At 26.7% G+C, this 18,400-nt stretch overlaps 1 protein-coding gene and 1 long non-coding RNA gene across 2 annotated transcripts in view; one reads left to right on the top strand and one right to left on the bottom strand.

Moving 5' to 3' along the window:
- Positions 1-2,349: 2,349 nt before the first annotated feature.
- LOC113558702 lies at positions 2,350-3,369 on the bottom strand. Its single transcript, XR_003405685.1, has 3 exons — positions 2,844-3,369; positions 2,606-2,774; positions 2,350-2,537 (listed from the first exon to the last, which is right to left on the bottom strand). It is a non-coding gene; the product is annotated as an uncharacterized LOC113558702 (long non-coding RNA).
- A 1,635-nt stretch (positions 3,370-5,004) lies between these two features.
- LOC113557886 (caspase Dronc-like) overlaps positions 5,005-18,400 on the top strand; it is a 24,829-nt gene continuing 11,433 nt past the window's right edge. Inside the window, 7 exon segments of the mRNA XM_026963427.1 lie at positions 5,005-5,081; positions 9,175-9,319; positions 9,383-9,550; positions 9,636-9,865; positions 9,929-10,062; positions 10,176-10,285; positions 10,370-10,540. Coding sequence (XP_026819228.1) covers positions 5,005-5,081; positions 9,175-9,319; positions 9,383-9,550; positions 9,636-9,865; positions 9,929-10,062; positions 10,176-10,285; positions 10,370-10,540 — 1,035 coding nt within the window.

The raw sequence follows: 18,400 nt of genomic DNA, 5'->3' as shown, positions 1-18,400 counted from the left end.
GTAAAACATTCTGTAAAAAAACTAAATATTTCAATCATATTATTTTACTATTTTAATATATTTTACTTTGTATTGATTTGCTTTTTTTGTCACAATATATGTATAATTGTATTATAATATTTTCCGTTCCGGACGACAATTTTTAAATTGTAATAATAATAATACCAATGTACCTACATGACTACGTGTAATAAAATATGTCTCTTTTTGATGGTCATCGGTAAAAATACCCAAGGAAAAAATACTACATAGAAAAATACCCCAGGGAAATTTTTAGTTAATTAATATATGTATTCTACACTATAGTTGTCTCTTATGATTTTTAAACTAATTTATTTCAACTAAAAAATATATATTTATATAAATATATTTAAATCTTTCTTTATTTATTTGAATATTATTTATTGAGTTCTCACATCATTAGATAAAAAAATTTTAATTCACAATAACAATATTTTGAACGAGTCTTTAAAATTTAAATTAATTTGTTTGATATTCTAATTATATTATTGAAGCCTTGAAGGCGTGCCTGCAAGTTAATTATGCATAATGACAATAAAAAAAGAAAGTTTAAAGGTGGCGTAAAAAAAAATAGGGAAAAACACCAGAAAATATTAAACACTGAGGCCCAATAATGTCACAAAATAACAAACATGTTTTCGTTCGCTACGACTACAAGTAAAGTAAGTTATTATTTGTGTTGTGATTTTTGAATACTAAATATTAAATACTAATACCATGATTATTTTGTTTTCGGCCATTATTTCTTCGGAGTTTTTTTATCGGTTATTATTTCGTCGGATATTTTTTATCGGGTATTTTTTCCATGGGTATTTATTCTTCCTGGGTTAATTTTTCCTAGATTTCTTATGTAAAGTTTAAGTTATATGCTTATGTAATACTCTACTTCAGCAATGTAATTTTGTTACGAGTGAACTGTAAATTAATTTTATATTAACATAAGCATTTTACATTTTGTTATTATTAAAAATAATAAATAGTTTACAAATATGTAGCGGAGACAATAGCCGACTAAGTGTAAACTAGGATAATTAATAATGAATAATTTGTTTGGCATAAACAAATGCGAAGTGATCCATAAAATATACGTTTTGAAGTTTTTAATGTAATATAAATAATAAATTTAAATTATTCGTCCAGATACATACCATTTGTTTAGGTGGCAGTCCCGCCGTGTATCTTTAAATTTCCTACACAAATGACACATGATGGGTCGTCCCCAGTCTGGTTGCTGCCGCGAGTAGTATGATGCCGTGCCGCTTTGGTTTGTTCTACGGTCGCATATTTCGTAGCCATTTGCACTATTTAAATTATAGTATAACATTTTTATTTATTTATTAATAACTTATTACCTTTATAACATAATTTTTAAAATATTTTATTATTGAAACTCACCGACTGACATAATTTACGATCACGTATAAAACATTCTCGATCTGCAATGTATGATGACGCTCCTACCGGTACAATGGTCGTGTTTACAAGCGAAGACCGTGGAATTTTCCGCGTAGCTACTTTCCCGTAGTGTTGCTATTCGGCGCGGACCTTCAGTAAATAAAACTTAACTTAACTTAACTTATAAATAAGTGAAAATTAATACCAAATAACTTTTTGTTATATATAGTAGTTCATAAATGTATAATTAAAAATAATTCGATGAAAAACTAACTTACATTATGTTTGCCGGATTATATATTATTATACGATGAATGTTTTGCTTATTGTCGGTCCGTTAGAATCGAACCAATAAAAAAAAAAATCAATAATAATTTGGCATTTCGGATTTAGGGAAATACCCAAATCGACGAACCATGCCCCAATGATAAAGTCTGGTTGATTTGGGTTTCCAGAGTCCAAAAAAAATTGTCATTTTCTTCAGTATTTAACGAAAAAATAATTTTTTTATGTATTGCGAATTTTTTAATTATCTGTCTCGGTATCACGGTTGCCTCAAACCCGTCGGTCAGTTTAAATAAATATAAAAAGATAACATTTAGTAACAGAATTTAAACATGGAAATTAAAATTAAGATAATAATATGTAAAATTAAATTACTCGGCTTTTAAAACCAATTCATTTATGATATTATTGAATATTTCGTTTGATTTGGCATTCCAAAAATCGACCGGCATTATAAACAACTCTTTGTTGATGATGGGGACTAAATGGTTTGTTTTCTTCATCTAGCCATGGCAATTTATGTGGCGGTATGTCACACTATATTTTAGTTATTACATTTATGATTCAAGTAAATTAATTTCTCAATAAATTATTTACGTTGAATATAGGATAAATATATAATAAAAAAAAAAGATCTTACGTGTTCTGGTGTTCTGGATACAGAGATTATTTTTTTGTTGCTAAACGTCCGAAAGAAGACCACCCACCTGATGCCAATTTAGCTGACCCAATGCATCCCAATGCAATAACAAATGGCCCTCTATATACATTGGTTTCTTCACTTGTGGCTAGTTTTTCTTCTTTTTCCACCGCATCATTTAGTACAAGAGGCTCTTCTGTTTTTTGATATAACCGTTATTTTCTTGCCCACATAACTCGCTATCAAAAATCTATTGCCACTCACCGATATATTATTATTCATCTTCTTGTGTTCTTTCTTCTTCCCGTTCATCATCTAATATAAGAGGCTCTTTGGTTTTTTCATATAACCGTATCATATTGTCTTGGTCACAACTCACAATATAATAAACATTTCCACTTACAGACATATTTTGGAATTCCCCTCTGTGACCCTAAATCAAATAAAATGTTTGACATAGTAACAACAAAAAACAAATTACAATTAGTTTCTTTTTATTTACTTGAAGTATCAAGTCTTAATGTTTTCATTCTTATCGGTAGTGAAAAATTGATGGGTCTTGGGAATAAATTTAATACTGGTCAATGTAGACTCTGTAATTATACGCCTATGACAGTCACCATAATCTAAGCCCCAAATTCTGATTGTCTTATCAGCACTTGCGGTTATAATAAGTGATGAATCATAACTTATGTCCAAATAATTAACTGGTAATGTGTGTCCATAAAGATCAATAAAGTGCTAAAACAAAATTTCACAACAAACACCACCATGACCACTTACGCAGACAACACCGCAATACTCTGTGCTAGTGACGAGCTTGACAAAACATCCGACCTTCTACAAATCCACTTAGACTTATTGACAACTGGGCAACTAAATGGTGGATAAAAATAAATCTAGGCAAATCTGTTTATGTACCATTAATTTTAAAAAGAACAGACCCTCCACCTATTCACTTTCAGGGTACTCAAATTTCATCATATCCTAATGTTAAATATCTTGGCATTACACTTGATATAAGACTAACTTGAGGCCCCCACCTTAAAGCAAAAAGAAAAACCCTCAACAGCAGATTACATCTACTTTGTCCAATCTTGAAAACAAAATTCCCAATTCACATCAAACTTATTCTGTACAATCCCTTTTGCAACCAATATAGACATATGCCATCCAAATTTGGGGCTGTGCTAACTAAACCATCCCAAATTCTCATCATACAAGCATTTCAATCGATTACTCTCCTTAAAATAACCTCCGCGCCCTGGTTCGTATTAAATTAAATAAAACAATACATTCCTGCTTAAAAATCGAATCAGTTATTGACAAACTAGCCACCAAACATTACAGATCTTTTTACTCCAAATTACATTACCACATTAACCCATTAGTATCTCAAATCGCATTAAGTACTCAGCCCATTAATCCTATCCATCGGCTCAAGAGAAAATATTGGAGAGATTTACTAACTATAAAAAAAAAAAATTTCTCTAAATAATTAGAAATTTAATTTAGAAGATATAATAATATATTAAACTGATTGTGTGTAACAAATTTGAAATATCATGCTAGTTATAAACAGAATATAGTAGATTCCTACTAACTATTGGTTTTCACTAAGTTGTTATAGTTTATAAGTACCCATCTATATTATATATAAATATATACATATGAAATCCAAATACTACTCATCATCCTATACTTTTATCGAGTCTCTTAAACTCAGCACCTATATAAAAGGTACCTATAATGTTGGTTAACATTTAAAGATTTAATGCATAAAAACAGTAATCCTAATTTGGGTCCACATAGACACCATAAAATTAAAACAAGAGTATTTGAATTTTTTTTTAAACAATTAAAGTACCTAGTCCCGTCTGTAATTGAAAGGTTTAATTTTTGCACTCAGTATAATAGATAAAATGTAAAAATACACCTATATGAAATAAAAATGAATTAATCATAACTTAGATTTACAAAATAAAATCTATAAACATTATTTTCAATTAGTTTTTAATTACTATTTCAGTAAAATTGAAGAAATCAAAAAACAAGTTATTGATACGGAATGTGAGGAGTATTATCATAATGATGAAACAATTAAATCAAATGTAGACCCTCCAAACGTTAGTTTTGATCGTGAACATGAACCAGACCACGTTATTGGTGTTACTAAGATGAACGGAATAGTAATGTTTTTTAATTGCGTGGAAAAATCTAATAACTGCAAATTTTGTGGAAACACAATCAGTATATGAAAGATATCCTCCATTTAATACGGGCCTTATAAAGAAACACCCTCTCTATATTACTCTATGACATGTATACAGTTGATAATTATTATCATTAACATTGATTATATTTAATACTGACTTTTGACGACTAGCAAATATTAGTTCATAATCATCTGATTTTGTATAAATCAATTATAATATATTGTATACAATACAGTGTGTTGATATGAAGTTTATGTCGTTTAACATTCATAAAATCTGTATGCAAAATTAGAATGTTAGTTTATGAATTATTTTGATATAAAATGTAATTTTTTTTAATTTTATAAACCTCAGTTATTAATTAAGAATGTTTATTTTATTTAGGTATCTCCTGATCAAATTAATTTAAAAGTACTCGATCAAAATAACTTAACGGCTCATTTAAGAATGAAGAAAGTTACTCAACTAAAAAAGTTAATGTTTGCCTACTGTGAAAAAACTGTAAGTATAAATATTGTTAAAAAGTATTTTATTCCAATTTTAACAGCTATAGTTCCTCTGACAAAATTTTAGATTAAATTACAACAAAATATTTTAATTTAAAAACTATTTGTATACGGGATATATTTCATTGAGAATACACAAAATAATATATTTATCTATAGCTAGTATTAATTAAGTTTATATGCTGATTTATTTACATTAATAATTTAGATATTTTTAATGTATTCAAAATTGAAAATCGCAGGGTCTTACTTTTAGCACAGTAAGATTTCAATATGATGGACAACAAGTTAATGAAATTGATACTCCAGCCTCTATGGATATGGAAGACAGTGATACAATCGAAATATTCTAAAATCAACATAGTGGTTGCCATTTTTAAATATATTACACAGTAATATTGGTGTGAAATCAATTTTAAACTTGGAAAAAAGTTTAGTTGAATTTAAAATACACACATAAGTTTTTATTAGTTATATATGTAATATTTTTACATATCAAATGGATAATAAATAGACTAAAGTGGATATTTTGGCAACACTATATTAAATAAAATTTGTCTGTAAACAGTAAAAACAAATATAGTAGAAATAGGTAATTTCTTGAAATTTATCAAAAATGTCATTATTTATAATAGTATTCATGATAATTCAATAAATGTAAAAGTCTTCAGATCCCATGAATAATATTTTTAAATTATAACAAAATAACATTTCAAAAAAATATATGTAAAATATATTTTTAAATAATCAAATAAAAATATTTGTTGACTTGTACTTAAATTTTCCCTGTTATAAATACAATCATTAATGATTTTCATAAAAATATATCAAGTGTCTATAAGTTAATTCACTATATTATCACGGATTTAAATTAATTAGTTATTTATTTTATTTTAAAAATAATGTACTATTAATGTTAATTTTTGAGGTTACAATTAGTATTTAATATTTATACAAAATATTTATTTATGTTAATATGAAATAATTTAATATGATGTACATAGATTTGTTTTGTAATTAATACGATTTTTACATATCAAATGGATAATAAATAGACTAAAGTGGATATTTTGGCAACACTATATTAAATAAAATTTGTCTGTAAACAGTAAAAACAAATATAGTAGAAATAGGTAATTTCTTGAAATTTATCAAAAATGTCATTATTTATAATAGTATTCATGATAATTCAATAAATGTAAAAGTCTTAAGATCCCATAAATAATATTTTTAAATTATAAAATAAATGTAAAATATGATTTTAAATAATCAAATAAAAATATTTGTTGACTTGTACTTAAATTTTCCCTGTTATAAATACAATCATTAATGATTTTCATAAAAATATATCAAGTGTCTATAAGTTAATTCACTATATTATCACGGATTTAAATTAATTAGTTATTTATTTTATTTTAAAAATAATGTACTATTAATGTTAATTTTTGAGGTTACAATTAGTATTTAATATTTATACTAAATATTTATTTATGTTAATATGAAATAATTTAATATGATGTACATAGATTTGTTTTGTAATTAATACGATTTTTACATATCAAATGGATAATAAATAGACTAAAGTGGATATTTTGGCAACACTATATTAAATAAAATTTGTCTGTAAACAGTAAAAACAAATATAGTAGAAATAGGTAATTTCTTGAAATTTATCAAAAATGTCATTATTTATAATAGTATTCATGATAATTCAATAAATGTAAAAGTCTTAAGATCCCATAAATAATATTTTTAAATTATAAAATAAATGTAAAATATGATTTTAAATAATCAAATAAAAATATTTGTTGACTTGTACTTAAATTTTCCCTGTTATAAATACAATCATTAATGATTTTCATAAAAATATATCAAGTGTCTATAAGTTAATTCACTATATTATCACGGATTTAAATTAATTAGTTATTTATTTTATTTTAAAAATAATGTACTATTAATGTTAATTTTTGAGGTTACAATTAGTATTTAATATTTATACAAAATATTTATTTTTGTTAATATGAAATAATTTAATATGATGTACATAGATTTGTTTTGTAATTAATACGATTTTTACATATCAAATGGATAATAAATAGACTTAAGTGGATATTTTGGCAACACTATATTAAATAAAATTTGTCTGTAAACAGTAAAAACAAATATAGTAGAAATAGGTAATTTCTTGAAATTTATCAAAAATGTCATTATTTATAATAGTATTCATGATAATTCAATAAATGTAAAAGTCTTAAGATCCCATAAATAATATTTTTAAATTATAAAATAAATGTAAAATATATTTTTAAATAATTAAATAAAAATATTTGTTGACTTGTACTTCAATTTTTCCTATTATCTTTGTAAGAAAAACTTGTATGGATGTATTATATATTTAAATCTTATTGTTTGTAAAAAAATATTGTAAATATCAATTTTTGATATCATAATCAACTTATGTTTATAAGGAACCTTCAAAACTTTATAATAGATTTTCAAAGTTTTTATCCAAAAACTTAGAATATTGTATGTTTCAAAACATAAGGTATAGTATATTATTATTTTTAGTATACTTATATTTATTCCTTATAAACAGATATAATTACAATTGCTTTGTTGAGTAAAAATTAATACCATTTAATCACAACCATATATTAGATAAGTATAAAGATCGGAATTGTGACTCGCTCACTTTGACTTTTTTTCAATTCACTCAATTGAGTTTACTTTAATGAGTTAATTCATCAAGTCAACTCCCAATTCACATTTGATACTTAAATGTTAATTTATATGGCTAATAGTGTTCAATTGATAAGCATACAAGATTGTTCATTTATTATTTATTTATTATATTTCATAAAAACACTAATGTTATTTTATTACAAAACAAGTTACTGTCACAGCAAAATACTGCATAAGTATTTAATATTTTAATTTATACAAAAATGAAAACTAAAAAGCTAGAAATATTAAATCTAAGACGATTTATTTTGTCTTAAGTGCTTACTATTACAACAGGTAAGTGTTTTAAAATATATTTTTTTGGATTTTCTTTTAATGGTTAATATAGAATGGATGACAACCGGGCACGGCGCCAAGGGGGGGGCAAGGAGGGACTCTATCTCCCCTAGAAAACAGTTTAGCCCCCTCGCCAGCCCCCCTGAAAAATAAGTACGATGTATAATAGTCATAAAACATTATAAATAGTGGAATAAATTAAATTAATGAAGTTTGAACAAATAACATCTTTGGTCTTTTTATTATGGATTGACCCACTAGTATTGTCTAATAAGGAAAAAATCTTTTATTTTTTTATTATTACCTTTATTGAGTACTAATAACTGGATAAAAATAAACAAACAAATGTATCCCAAATCATTGCATTATAGTTGAGTCAAACAAATTCTGTTCATTACTAAACACAATCATTTTAATTTATATTTATGAAACGTAAGTAAAAAAGCATAATCATTCATTCACGAAGGTATGTAATATTAAAGTAATAAAGAAATTGTCATTTTTGTACATCATTGTTAATATAGTTGTTGAAGGTCTGTGATTAACATTTTTCTTACATAAGGTACATAAAAAATATATGACATTATTCTTAAAACATTTTTAACTATTCAAAAGTTTGTACTATATAGCTAATAGCTATATTATGTTATGTTATATGATACGAAAATATTTATATTTTATTTAAATAACCACATTGATTGCTGAAAAAACCTTAGCCCATGTAAAAAAAAATATTTGCCCCACTCTGACCCCCCCTGGAAAATAATTCTAGTGCCGTGCTTGATGACAACCAATACTTGAAAAAAATATTTTTAAATATGTTGTTGGAATATTGCCGCCATAAGACCTATGTAAACACAACCAAGAATCATTGAAATATTTTTTATTTTCAATTCCTAGCATATGTTGTATAGTTTATTTGATACATTTCAATAGACAAGTAAAAAAATATCTTTTTTTTGAGAATTGCATTAGTGTTTGAATTGTCCGAGAATTTATATAACACAGAATGTCATACTATCTATGTTTATTATAGTTTTTTTTTTTTTATATATCATTAATTATTAATTTAAAATTTACAAATATTTTTCAGTGAGAAAGGGGAACAACAACTTGGTTCGATTAAAGTATTAGACGCACTGTTTAAAAATACTATACTGGAACTTGATCACCCTTATGTCAAAATTCATCCAGAACGTAAATACATGGATAATGATAAAACACTTTTACCGATTGGTGTATGTTTATTATAGTACTTAGTTTTGTTAAATATTAAAACATTAAAATATTAATTTTCACAGACCTATCCAATGAAATCAAATCCTAAGGGTCATGCATTGTTTTTAAGTATTAATGATATAAAAGATAATGATGAAAGAACAGGATTAGATGTTAACATGGCAAACTTAAATAGATTATTTAAAGGCCTAGGATATATTGTTCACACAAAAGTAGATGTAACTGAAAAGGTAAGCCAATAAAATGTATGTTAAGTTAAGGTATAAAAAGAAATTCTTTGAAAATATTGACTTTGAAATTGTTTTTTGTCTATAGGAAATTATAAATGTTATAGATGCATTTGTAAATATATGCTATAATGGAAAAGCTAACTCCATTGTTGTTTTTATAATGTGTCATGGTTATTCTGGAAAAGATTCAACCAGATTATCGGATGTATTTACTACGGATGGCTTTACTATTAATACTGACTGGCTCATTGAACAATTCGTAAATAAAGGCTTAACCATAAATATACCCAAGTTAATTTTTATTGATGCGTGTCGGTAAGGTGTACATAATTTTGTTGTGTTTTTAATATATACAATAAATACTTTTAATTATTGAAGAGGAAGAAATCATGAATTTGGCTGGAAATATTGTGATGGTGGAAATAATTATTTACAAAATAGGAATAAACCTCCGACTACAATTAGAAACCTCTATTATAGAGACGTGTTCATAGCATATGCCACACTTCCTGGTAAATCAAAATGATTATAAATACAATAATAAATTGATATAATGATTGCTTGTATTGATTTACTTACCATGTTTTCAACTGTTTTAAGAGTAGTATTTTTCTTTTTTTCCAAGGGTGTACAGCAAAACATGATCCTTTAGATGGGTCATGGTTTGTACAAAAATTGTGTCAAGTGTTTCGGGAAAAAGCTTGTGATACTGATTTGTTTCAAATGATTCAATTGGTGAATAATACATTTTTACTTTAAAAGTTTATTTATACTATTATTATTATGATAAATATTATTATTTTTTTTTATTTTTTTTAGGTGGACATTGAATTAGAAAAACTGAATAGCATTGAGCGTGGGTTTCAAACAGTAGAATGGATTTGCAGAGGTTTCAACAATATTTTTTACTTTAATCCAGGCTTATACCACGATAATTCAGATCATAATTGAATGACTACTTTAATCCTACAAACATTTATTTGTTTTTATGTTGTTTTGTTAGATTTGTTATTTATCTTTTTTTGAAAAATTAACTTTTTCATACATTTTAATTTTGTTATGTGCAAATAGTTATATACAAAACAAAAATGTGGAGTCTGAACTTAAATTTTAAATATTTTAAACATTTTGCATGGTTTAATCAACTTATTAATTTTGAACCAATAGATTAATATATACATTATTTAGCTATTGTTTATCTAAAATATATTATTATGTATTCATAGGCCATTCTGCTGTGTACAAAACAAAACATTATTGTTACCTTATGTTCAAAGTTATTTTGTCAATATATTATATTATTATTATGATAATTGTATTGTTTATAACTATATATCTGTGAGTAACCAGTTCTGTACAACATTAAATAAATCTAAGATTTTTCATAGTATAATATCTGCAAACATTAAAGGTATTTATATTCCTCAATTTACAGTAGCCAGTAGGTATAGTATATAATGTCTGCATAACTTAAAAATAATAGAAAAATGAGTTTTGATTTTTGAGATATGTCCTCGTTGAGGATAGGATAACCAAATACCATGACATAACAACCACAAATATGTTGAACTCAATTAATCATTAAATAATAACATTATAAACAAATAAAAGCTTGGTACGAAAATTATTATTATTACTTATTTACTTTATTTACTTTTTATTTACTTAATGTGCCCGTTTTTAAATTAACTAAAGAATTATTTTTTGTATGTCTCATAAGCAGGGGACGGGACTTAAAGCATTTGCTTATTTTTATTAATTGACTTAAAATGTAGCAAAGTTCTATGGAAGTGTATGTCATGATAAACACGTTATGTTGTTAACACGTTAATTATGAAATTTGAAAGTGCTTTTTTTTGCTTTTTTCGACGATTTTTTTTAAATATGCTTATTTCCAATTTTTCTGATTATTTTTACTTTTTTGACCAGTTTATTTACTTTTTATGGTTTTTTTCAAAAAATCTATAAACAATAAGGCAAAATGTCTCGATAGTGAAGTTTGATTTTTTTATAATATATAGATTTATTTATTTTTATTTTTATTTTTTAGTTAGAAACTTTTTATAATCATTTTGTTCCAATATTTTTTGTAATCTTTAATTATATTATTTTTAGCTACAAATTATGTCTAGTACCTACTTTATCAAGTAAAAAGAATTTTTTGATTAAATATTTTTGCTCAAATTTAAGTTTTTTAAATGCTTATAATGATGTTTTTAAGTGCTTATTTTAAAGATTTTAAGTGCTTTAAGTCCCGAGCCCTGCTTATAAGTGATTTTTAGAACTTTCTTAATATAAATGACCTTTAAATAATAAATATAAATTCTTCAGTCAAAAAGGCCAATCGTAAAAACACGATCAATACCATACGAATAATATGTAATAACTTCAAGAACAAATTCTAGCAAAAGAGAATCAAGAATATTTTCTAATTCAAAATCAAAAATATTCAATTTTATATTCATAGCCGGGCTATTATACAACATTAACTCAACACTTATATATCTTCAAGTGGTATTTTGTAGGTAATTTTATGAATTAAAAAAAAAAAATTGTGGTTAAAAATTTAAAACTAAAATACTTTAAAATACAATCATTTTTATGTTAGTTTTCAAATATAGTTTTATATTAAATTTATAATTATAATACAAAAACAAAATAGTCAAACAAAAATAACTATTTAAATGTAGGTAATTAGTTAATAATAATAATATACCTATGGACTATGATATCTAAATCATAGTTAAACCGAATAAAATAAAAATATAGATTTAAATGAGTTAATAAGTAAATGTAAATGGGTAGATAGATATGTATACTATCCACTTTACCAGTTATTAATAGTCATAATTCATAATTTATAGTTAATAATAAATTTAATAAATTTAGGTATTAATAATTGTATCTTAAAAAGTATTTTAGATGCATATATTAAAATACCTACAGAATATTATGTATCTAAGATACAGATAGAGATTTATTTTTTTGGAAAGTATGTAGATACAGATCACGGTAAAAAAAGTATTTTAATACCAAATATTAATTATTAAATAGACGCATATAGATATCTTAGATATATTTAGCACTATTATATATATATATTCAGATAGAAAATTAAAATGTTGAATTAATTAGGTATTGAAACAAAAAAATTATTTATCCCTTACTTTTATAATATCTATCATAATGTACTTAGGTACTAACTATTATTTATTATGACATATTGTATTTTCATAAAATTGATCAATATTTGTCAAATCTACAATGTACGAAACTTCTTAAACTTATTACTATATTATATTAATTATAAATTGTGATGTTTTTATACTCCTTATGAAATTTGGGAGAAAAAACTAGTACCAGTAGTACCTATACAATAAAAAAAGTTTTTTAAAGTTTCATTAAGGATACATATACCTATCGTAATTTTTTTTTGAAAAAAAAAAACAATTGACTACCAGTTTTCTCGATATATCTTCAAAAGTAAGTGTGATGGTCAAAATCTAACTGTTTAATTATATTTAATAGTTTTTGAAATACCTACTTATCTACGGTTTTTCTTCATTTTTAATAAGAGCAGCATTTTTTTATTTTTTAACAAATATTTTAGTGCTATAAATCATAATATGCATACAAATAGTTAAAACAGTGAAGGATCCAGAGGGCGCGATCGCCCTCCCCCCGTTCTTTCAAAAAAAAATAGTCTAAGTCCCTGATTTTAGTTTTTAACGTAATTATACTTCAAGGGTAACAAAATTATAGTGATATATATTTTTACTACTATTATCTACTATAAAAATATTTTTTTTGTTCTGTACGAGACTGTGGAAAGTAACACATGTTACTGTATGTACTTAAATAAATACTTTATTAAAATTAATGTGTGCCTCTTAAAAATCGCCTTAAAATAAAAATATCTAATTTACAGATTTATAGATTTAACTACTGTTATTCTTAACTAACTATTAATTTATATTGTATACCTAAGTGAAAATGAAATTTGAATAACGCATTAACAGAGACTAAAATTCAAAATTGTATCTGTTATAGGTATTCTTACACAAAACACGACAGCGCGCTATGGTGTAGACAATTAGTAGAAAATCTGAAAAGTACTCGTTTCATTATGACAACTGTATATCAGTGTTTATAAATAATGTATAAATAATATTCTAGCTAACTGTGTTGAGAGTGCGCCGGCGGCAACAACACCACTCGTGTCTTAATTATATATATATATATAATTTATATATTTATTATATATATCTTAAACCTGGATATAAATTAAATTTAATCTAATCCTAACTATTTTTCCTCGAACCGCTTGGATGATATCGTTGACATACGCTCCATGTTGTTCTTGCTGTTTCATGTATATAATATATAACTGTTTTATTTTTTACAGATTATAAGCTGTATAATTTTAGTAAAATACTAAGTATAGTATATACTAATACTATAGTAAAAAAGGATACCCACTTGCCCCGTCCTATATACGGCACTGGGTATAACTGTATAAGTATGTATTATATATACTACATAAGCATTTTGTAAATTTAATGATAGTTATTCTTTCAATCTTGAGTCTTAAACGATATAGACCTATACAGCAGAGGTCTTCAAAATGAAATTACGGATCGCGGGTTGCACCCGGCCAGCAAACAACTCTTATTCTGACCTCCAAAACACAATGATGCATTTATTTAAAATATATATATTGCAAATCATTATCGCATGTGACTAGTCATAAACCATCATGTATGATGTGTCCATATTCCACGTATCGTATGTTGACGTGTTACATCATTTGCATAATACTAGGTATTTTCACCTGTCTCATTATTTAAAATCATTTTTTCGATTAAAACTGATATGGAATTGCATAATTTTGGTCAACTAAATGGCTTTTAATTTGTTATATGATGGCCTTCGAATGAAACGTTTTAACACCCCTGCTCTGTGTGTTGTCGTGTCTTTATTAAATGATTAAGACCGCAGTACCATACAATCATATTAAGAAAGTTTGCATTTTTCATTCAAATACCATACCTACTCTAACCTTTTTCGAAACTAGAAAAAATATTAAAAATCAGAAAATTGATAAAATTTAAATGTTAAAACGTCAATATTTTCAGAAAAAAAAACTCTACAAAATGGCTATCTTCAATTTTTTTTTTAATAATTAAATAAAAAATTTAATTTTTAATTTTTTACAATAAAATAAAAATAAATTAAAACATGAAATATCTGTAGTTCTTGTCCCTGTGAATCTTATTAAAAAACCAGAATTATGATATCTCCATTATTTCAGGAGATATGCAATGGGTAAATCCTCGCGGGACACCTGTATAGCGTTCCGGTTCAAAAAGTTTTCCATTCCGAGCACTGCGCATCATTATTAATTAATTATTATATACACAGTATGACATACGTATTACGTATATTATTATAAAAATTACCTTATATTTCCTTCCAAATGCATGTACTAAAATCATAGTAATACCACATAATAACTTATTAGTTATTATGTACTATTGATAATATAATGTGTAAGGCATACAACTATAGAAAACCTACATGTATTTATAATTTCAATATATTTGGTTTATTTTCATTTAAAAAACAATTAAAATAATGTCATAAAATATTTTTGAAATATAACAAATATAATAATGTATGAGGTGTTCAAAAACTTTGGAAACAGTATTTTTTCTTCTTCCCTAACTAATGAACACTTGAATTTGGATTTTTTTAATATTAGTAATAAGATCCATAAAACGCATAATTGAAAATATTTTTCAAAATACCAATCTTTATTATTTTACGTGCTAAATATATTAATCACTTATTTATTTGTAAATGGCAATTATATTTTTTTCTACATATTTCATAAATATTGAAAAAATAATAATTGTATAGGTAATAGTTAAATTTTTTTTTTATTTTGAAAATGTTTTGGTATCTGCTCAATTTACCAAACAATACAAGTCGAATTAAAATTATTAATTTAAAGGTGTTATAAAATATTTTTAACTTAATTACAAATACTTCTGAGTAAACAGTCATGTCACAACAATTATCTATATGATATTATAATATAATATAGAAAGTACATTTATACTTAACAATTAACTACTAACAAAGAAGTATTGTTATAGCTATTTTTATGTTAAAAATTACTATAATATGTAGTAGTTATTAGGTAATATTTAATAAGCATTTTTTTTTTTTTAGTGCATTTTCCCTTGAATATATACGTATATATTAAAATTAATAAAAAAAGAAAAATATTTCCTTACTTGAAGTTTTGGTTGAAACGGTCCTGTTTCTATGTTTCCTAAATCGTTGGTACCCAACGGAATCATGGGATCATAACTTAGTTCACGTGACTGTACCACAAAATGTAAAATATAACACCGCTGCAACACGTTTGCACAACGATGTCCGTCGTTAATCTGAAAACGGACGACTCGTTTGTGCTCAAGGACACATATTATTATAGTTATATCGTCACAGACTGCACTACTGCAGTATAATAAGTTACCAAGTATTTGATGGCAATAAAATCTTATTGCTAATCTTATTTCTAATCGTTCGTGTACCTAGATTATATCATTTTGGATTTTTCTTATCGTCTATACCTACTTTTAGTACAATTTTAGAAGTAGATATGGTTCAGTACAGTGGTGAGCGATAGGTATATATTGTGTTATATATATATATATATACTCTTTTATGGACTTGGATATTTCTAATATTTTTAAAACACGGCAAGGAAAACAATGTTTAATTGCCGATAATTTATTATAAATTATCTGCAGGCACAACGATCGTTATCCGATAGTCGTTATTATCATTTACCTATACGGCTATACATAAATGTTACCAAAATAAAATCGTACGTTTTTCTACCGCGTGACGAGCGACGACTATTTTTGTGTTTACTTTATTGAAAACTTATACGTAGAATTTATTTAGTAAAAACTGCACGACATGATACGTCTTACTGAGAGTCGTCAGCTCATCACGTACATTATAATATAATATATAATACATAGCTTGTCAATAATCAAAATCAAAATAAAAATATTTTTCCAATTTAATAAAAACAAATAAAACGATATTCTAAATTAATGTTTAAAAATGTAACTACTGTTGGTGGGATGACTAGGATTTATGACAATAGTGGGGGCTAAAAATGAAGTCGGGGACTTACCCCTTTCAAATCCTTTTATTATAGTTAAGCATATCAATTGAAACTAAAATTAAATAAATAAATAAAATTCGTGATCATGATCTATTATATTTGGACGGCTGGCGTGCAAACCAATAAAAACCGCACGCATGACAAAGCTAATAGCTATCGACTGGACGCGGTCGATGCCGATTCGAGACGGTCTTTTTTTTTTAAGGAATAAGGAGATAGATATAAGCAATTTTTAAACGCGTGCGTGCGTATAAATGTGTGCGGCGTGCGCAAGTTTTAAGTGATCATTATTCATTACTGGTGTAAAAGAAACAGCGGCGTGTCAGCTCGATGGTTGGTATTCAGTTTTCAGTGCGCGCGAGTGTACGTCGCGGGAAAACATAGCGTATGCGGGTTCACGTCGTTAACGCAGTGGCAGTGGCGTAGGTGCGCAGGTGCAAGCGTGCCACATGCCATTTTATCGAAATAATAATATTTTAATTTTCTTTAAAACTTGGTCGTTATTAACTGTCCATTAAAGATATCGGGGTATTCAAAAATATTTTTCGGTAAAGAATGTCGTCACAAAATATTATTGCTCCCAAAGTAAAAAGAGTTATGCGCACACCAATCGGTGCGCAAAACTGTGACAGCGCGCCCGTATAAAATACGTATGGTCGGTGAATGGTGGGGGGAGGGGGAGACCGCGAACCCCAATGCAACTTGGTACTCAACTACCTATATAATAATTGCACCACCATTTTTAACACACGAGCCGCCACTGCGTTAACGACAATACATACCATAATAATACGGTGGTTTGGATATTTCAGTAAGCAGGTGCAATCGTTCTCGTTCTTCATAATGTCAACCAGCTGTAGGTTGCACACGCTGCAGCGGATAAACGGCGCTTCCGCGTTTTTAAATCGCGGACAACAATCGCCCTAAGACCTAAATAGTGTGTGTGTATTTAGACGTGTATATCATATGTAATCGGGGAAAAACAGGCGCGTTCGGTCGCGATCGTACGCTAAAATTAAACTACGGGTTTCCGGTGTCTACAATTCTGTATTCGCACGAAACGTTTCCAACGCCCGCATTATGTGCGTTCATTATTGTGGGGAAAATCGGAAAAATGTCGGGGACCGCGGTTTTCGACGCGATTCTAAGAGCTATACACGCATTGAGCCGGGATCCCACGGCGCGGAAAGGAATTTTCGCTCTAGATTTTTTTTCAGACAATCATTATACGTCTATGGTTCATGGAGTGTAGACATCTAGCGCTTGTGCGTTTTTAATAATAATTTAATTCCACTTAAAACTAATACTATTATTTAAACATGGAAACAAAACCATCAAAACTGGAAACGTTATTTCGATTTTTATGTCGAGGATCCCTTGGCTTCCATAGTATACAAGGTTCTGTTTCGCATAATTCTAGAAACTCAACAATGAGATCATTTGACCACTACATTTAAAATTTAAACAAAATTATTGACAAGAAAAAAAACACAAAAAACCAATTGGTACCCACCTGTATACGGGCACGTTCAATACACAGGCCGTGGGACTGACGTTGGTCGTTTGACGAGCCGCGCAACATTTCCTTTGACGCGTGTCACAGAAACCGACAGTCGTCGGGGAGGGACGAGCCGCGCCGCGCT

The sequence above is a fragment of the Rhopalosiphum maidis genome, chromosome 3, assembly GCF_003676215.2.
Source record: "Rhopalosiphum maidis isolate BTI-1 chromosome 3, ASM367621v3, whole genome shotgun sequence".
NCBI lineage: Eukaryota > Metazoa > Arthropoda > Insecta > Hemiptera > Aphididae > Rhopalosiphum > Rhopalosiphum maidis.
This window is presented reverse-complemented; position numbering and strand designations above follow the sequence as displayed.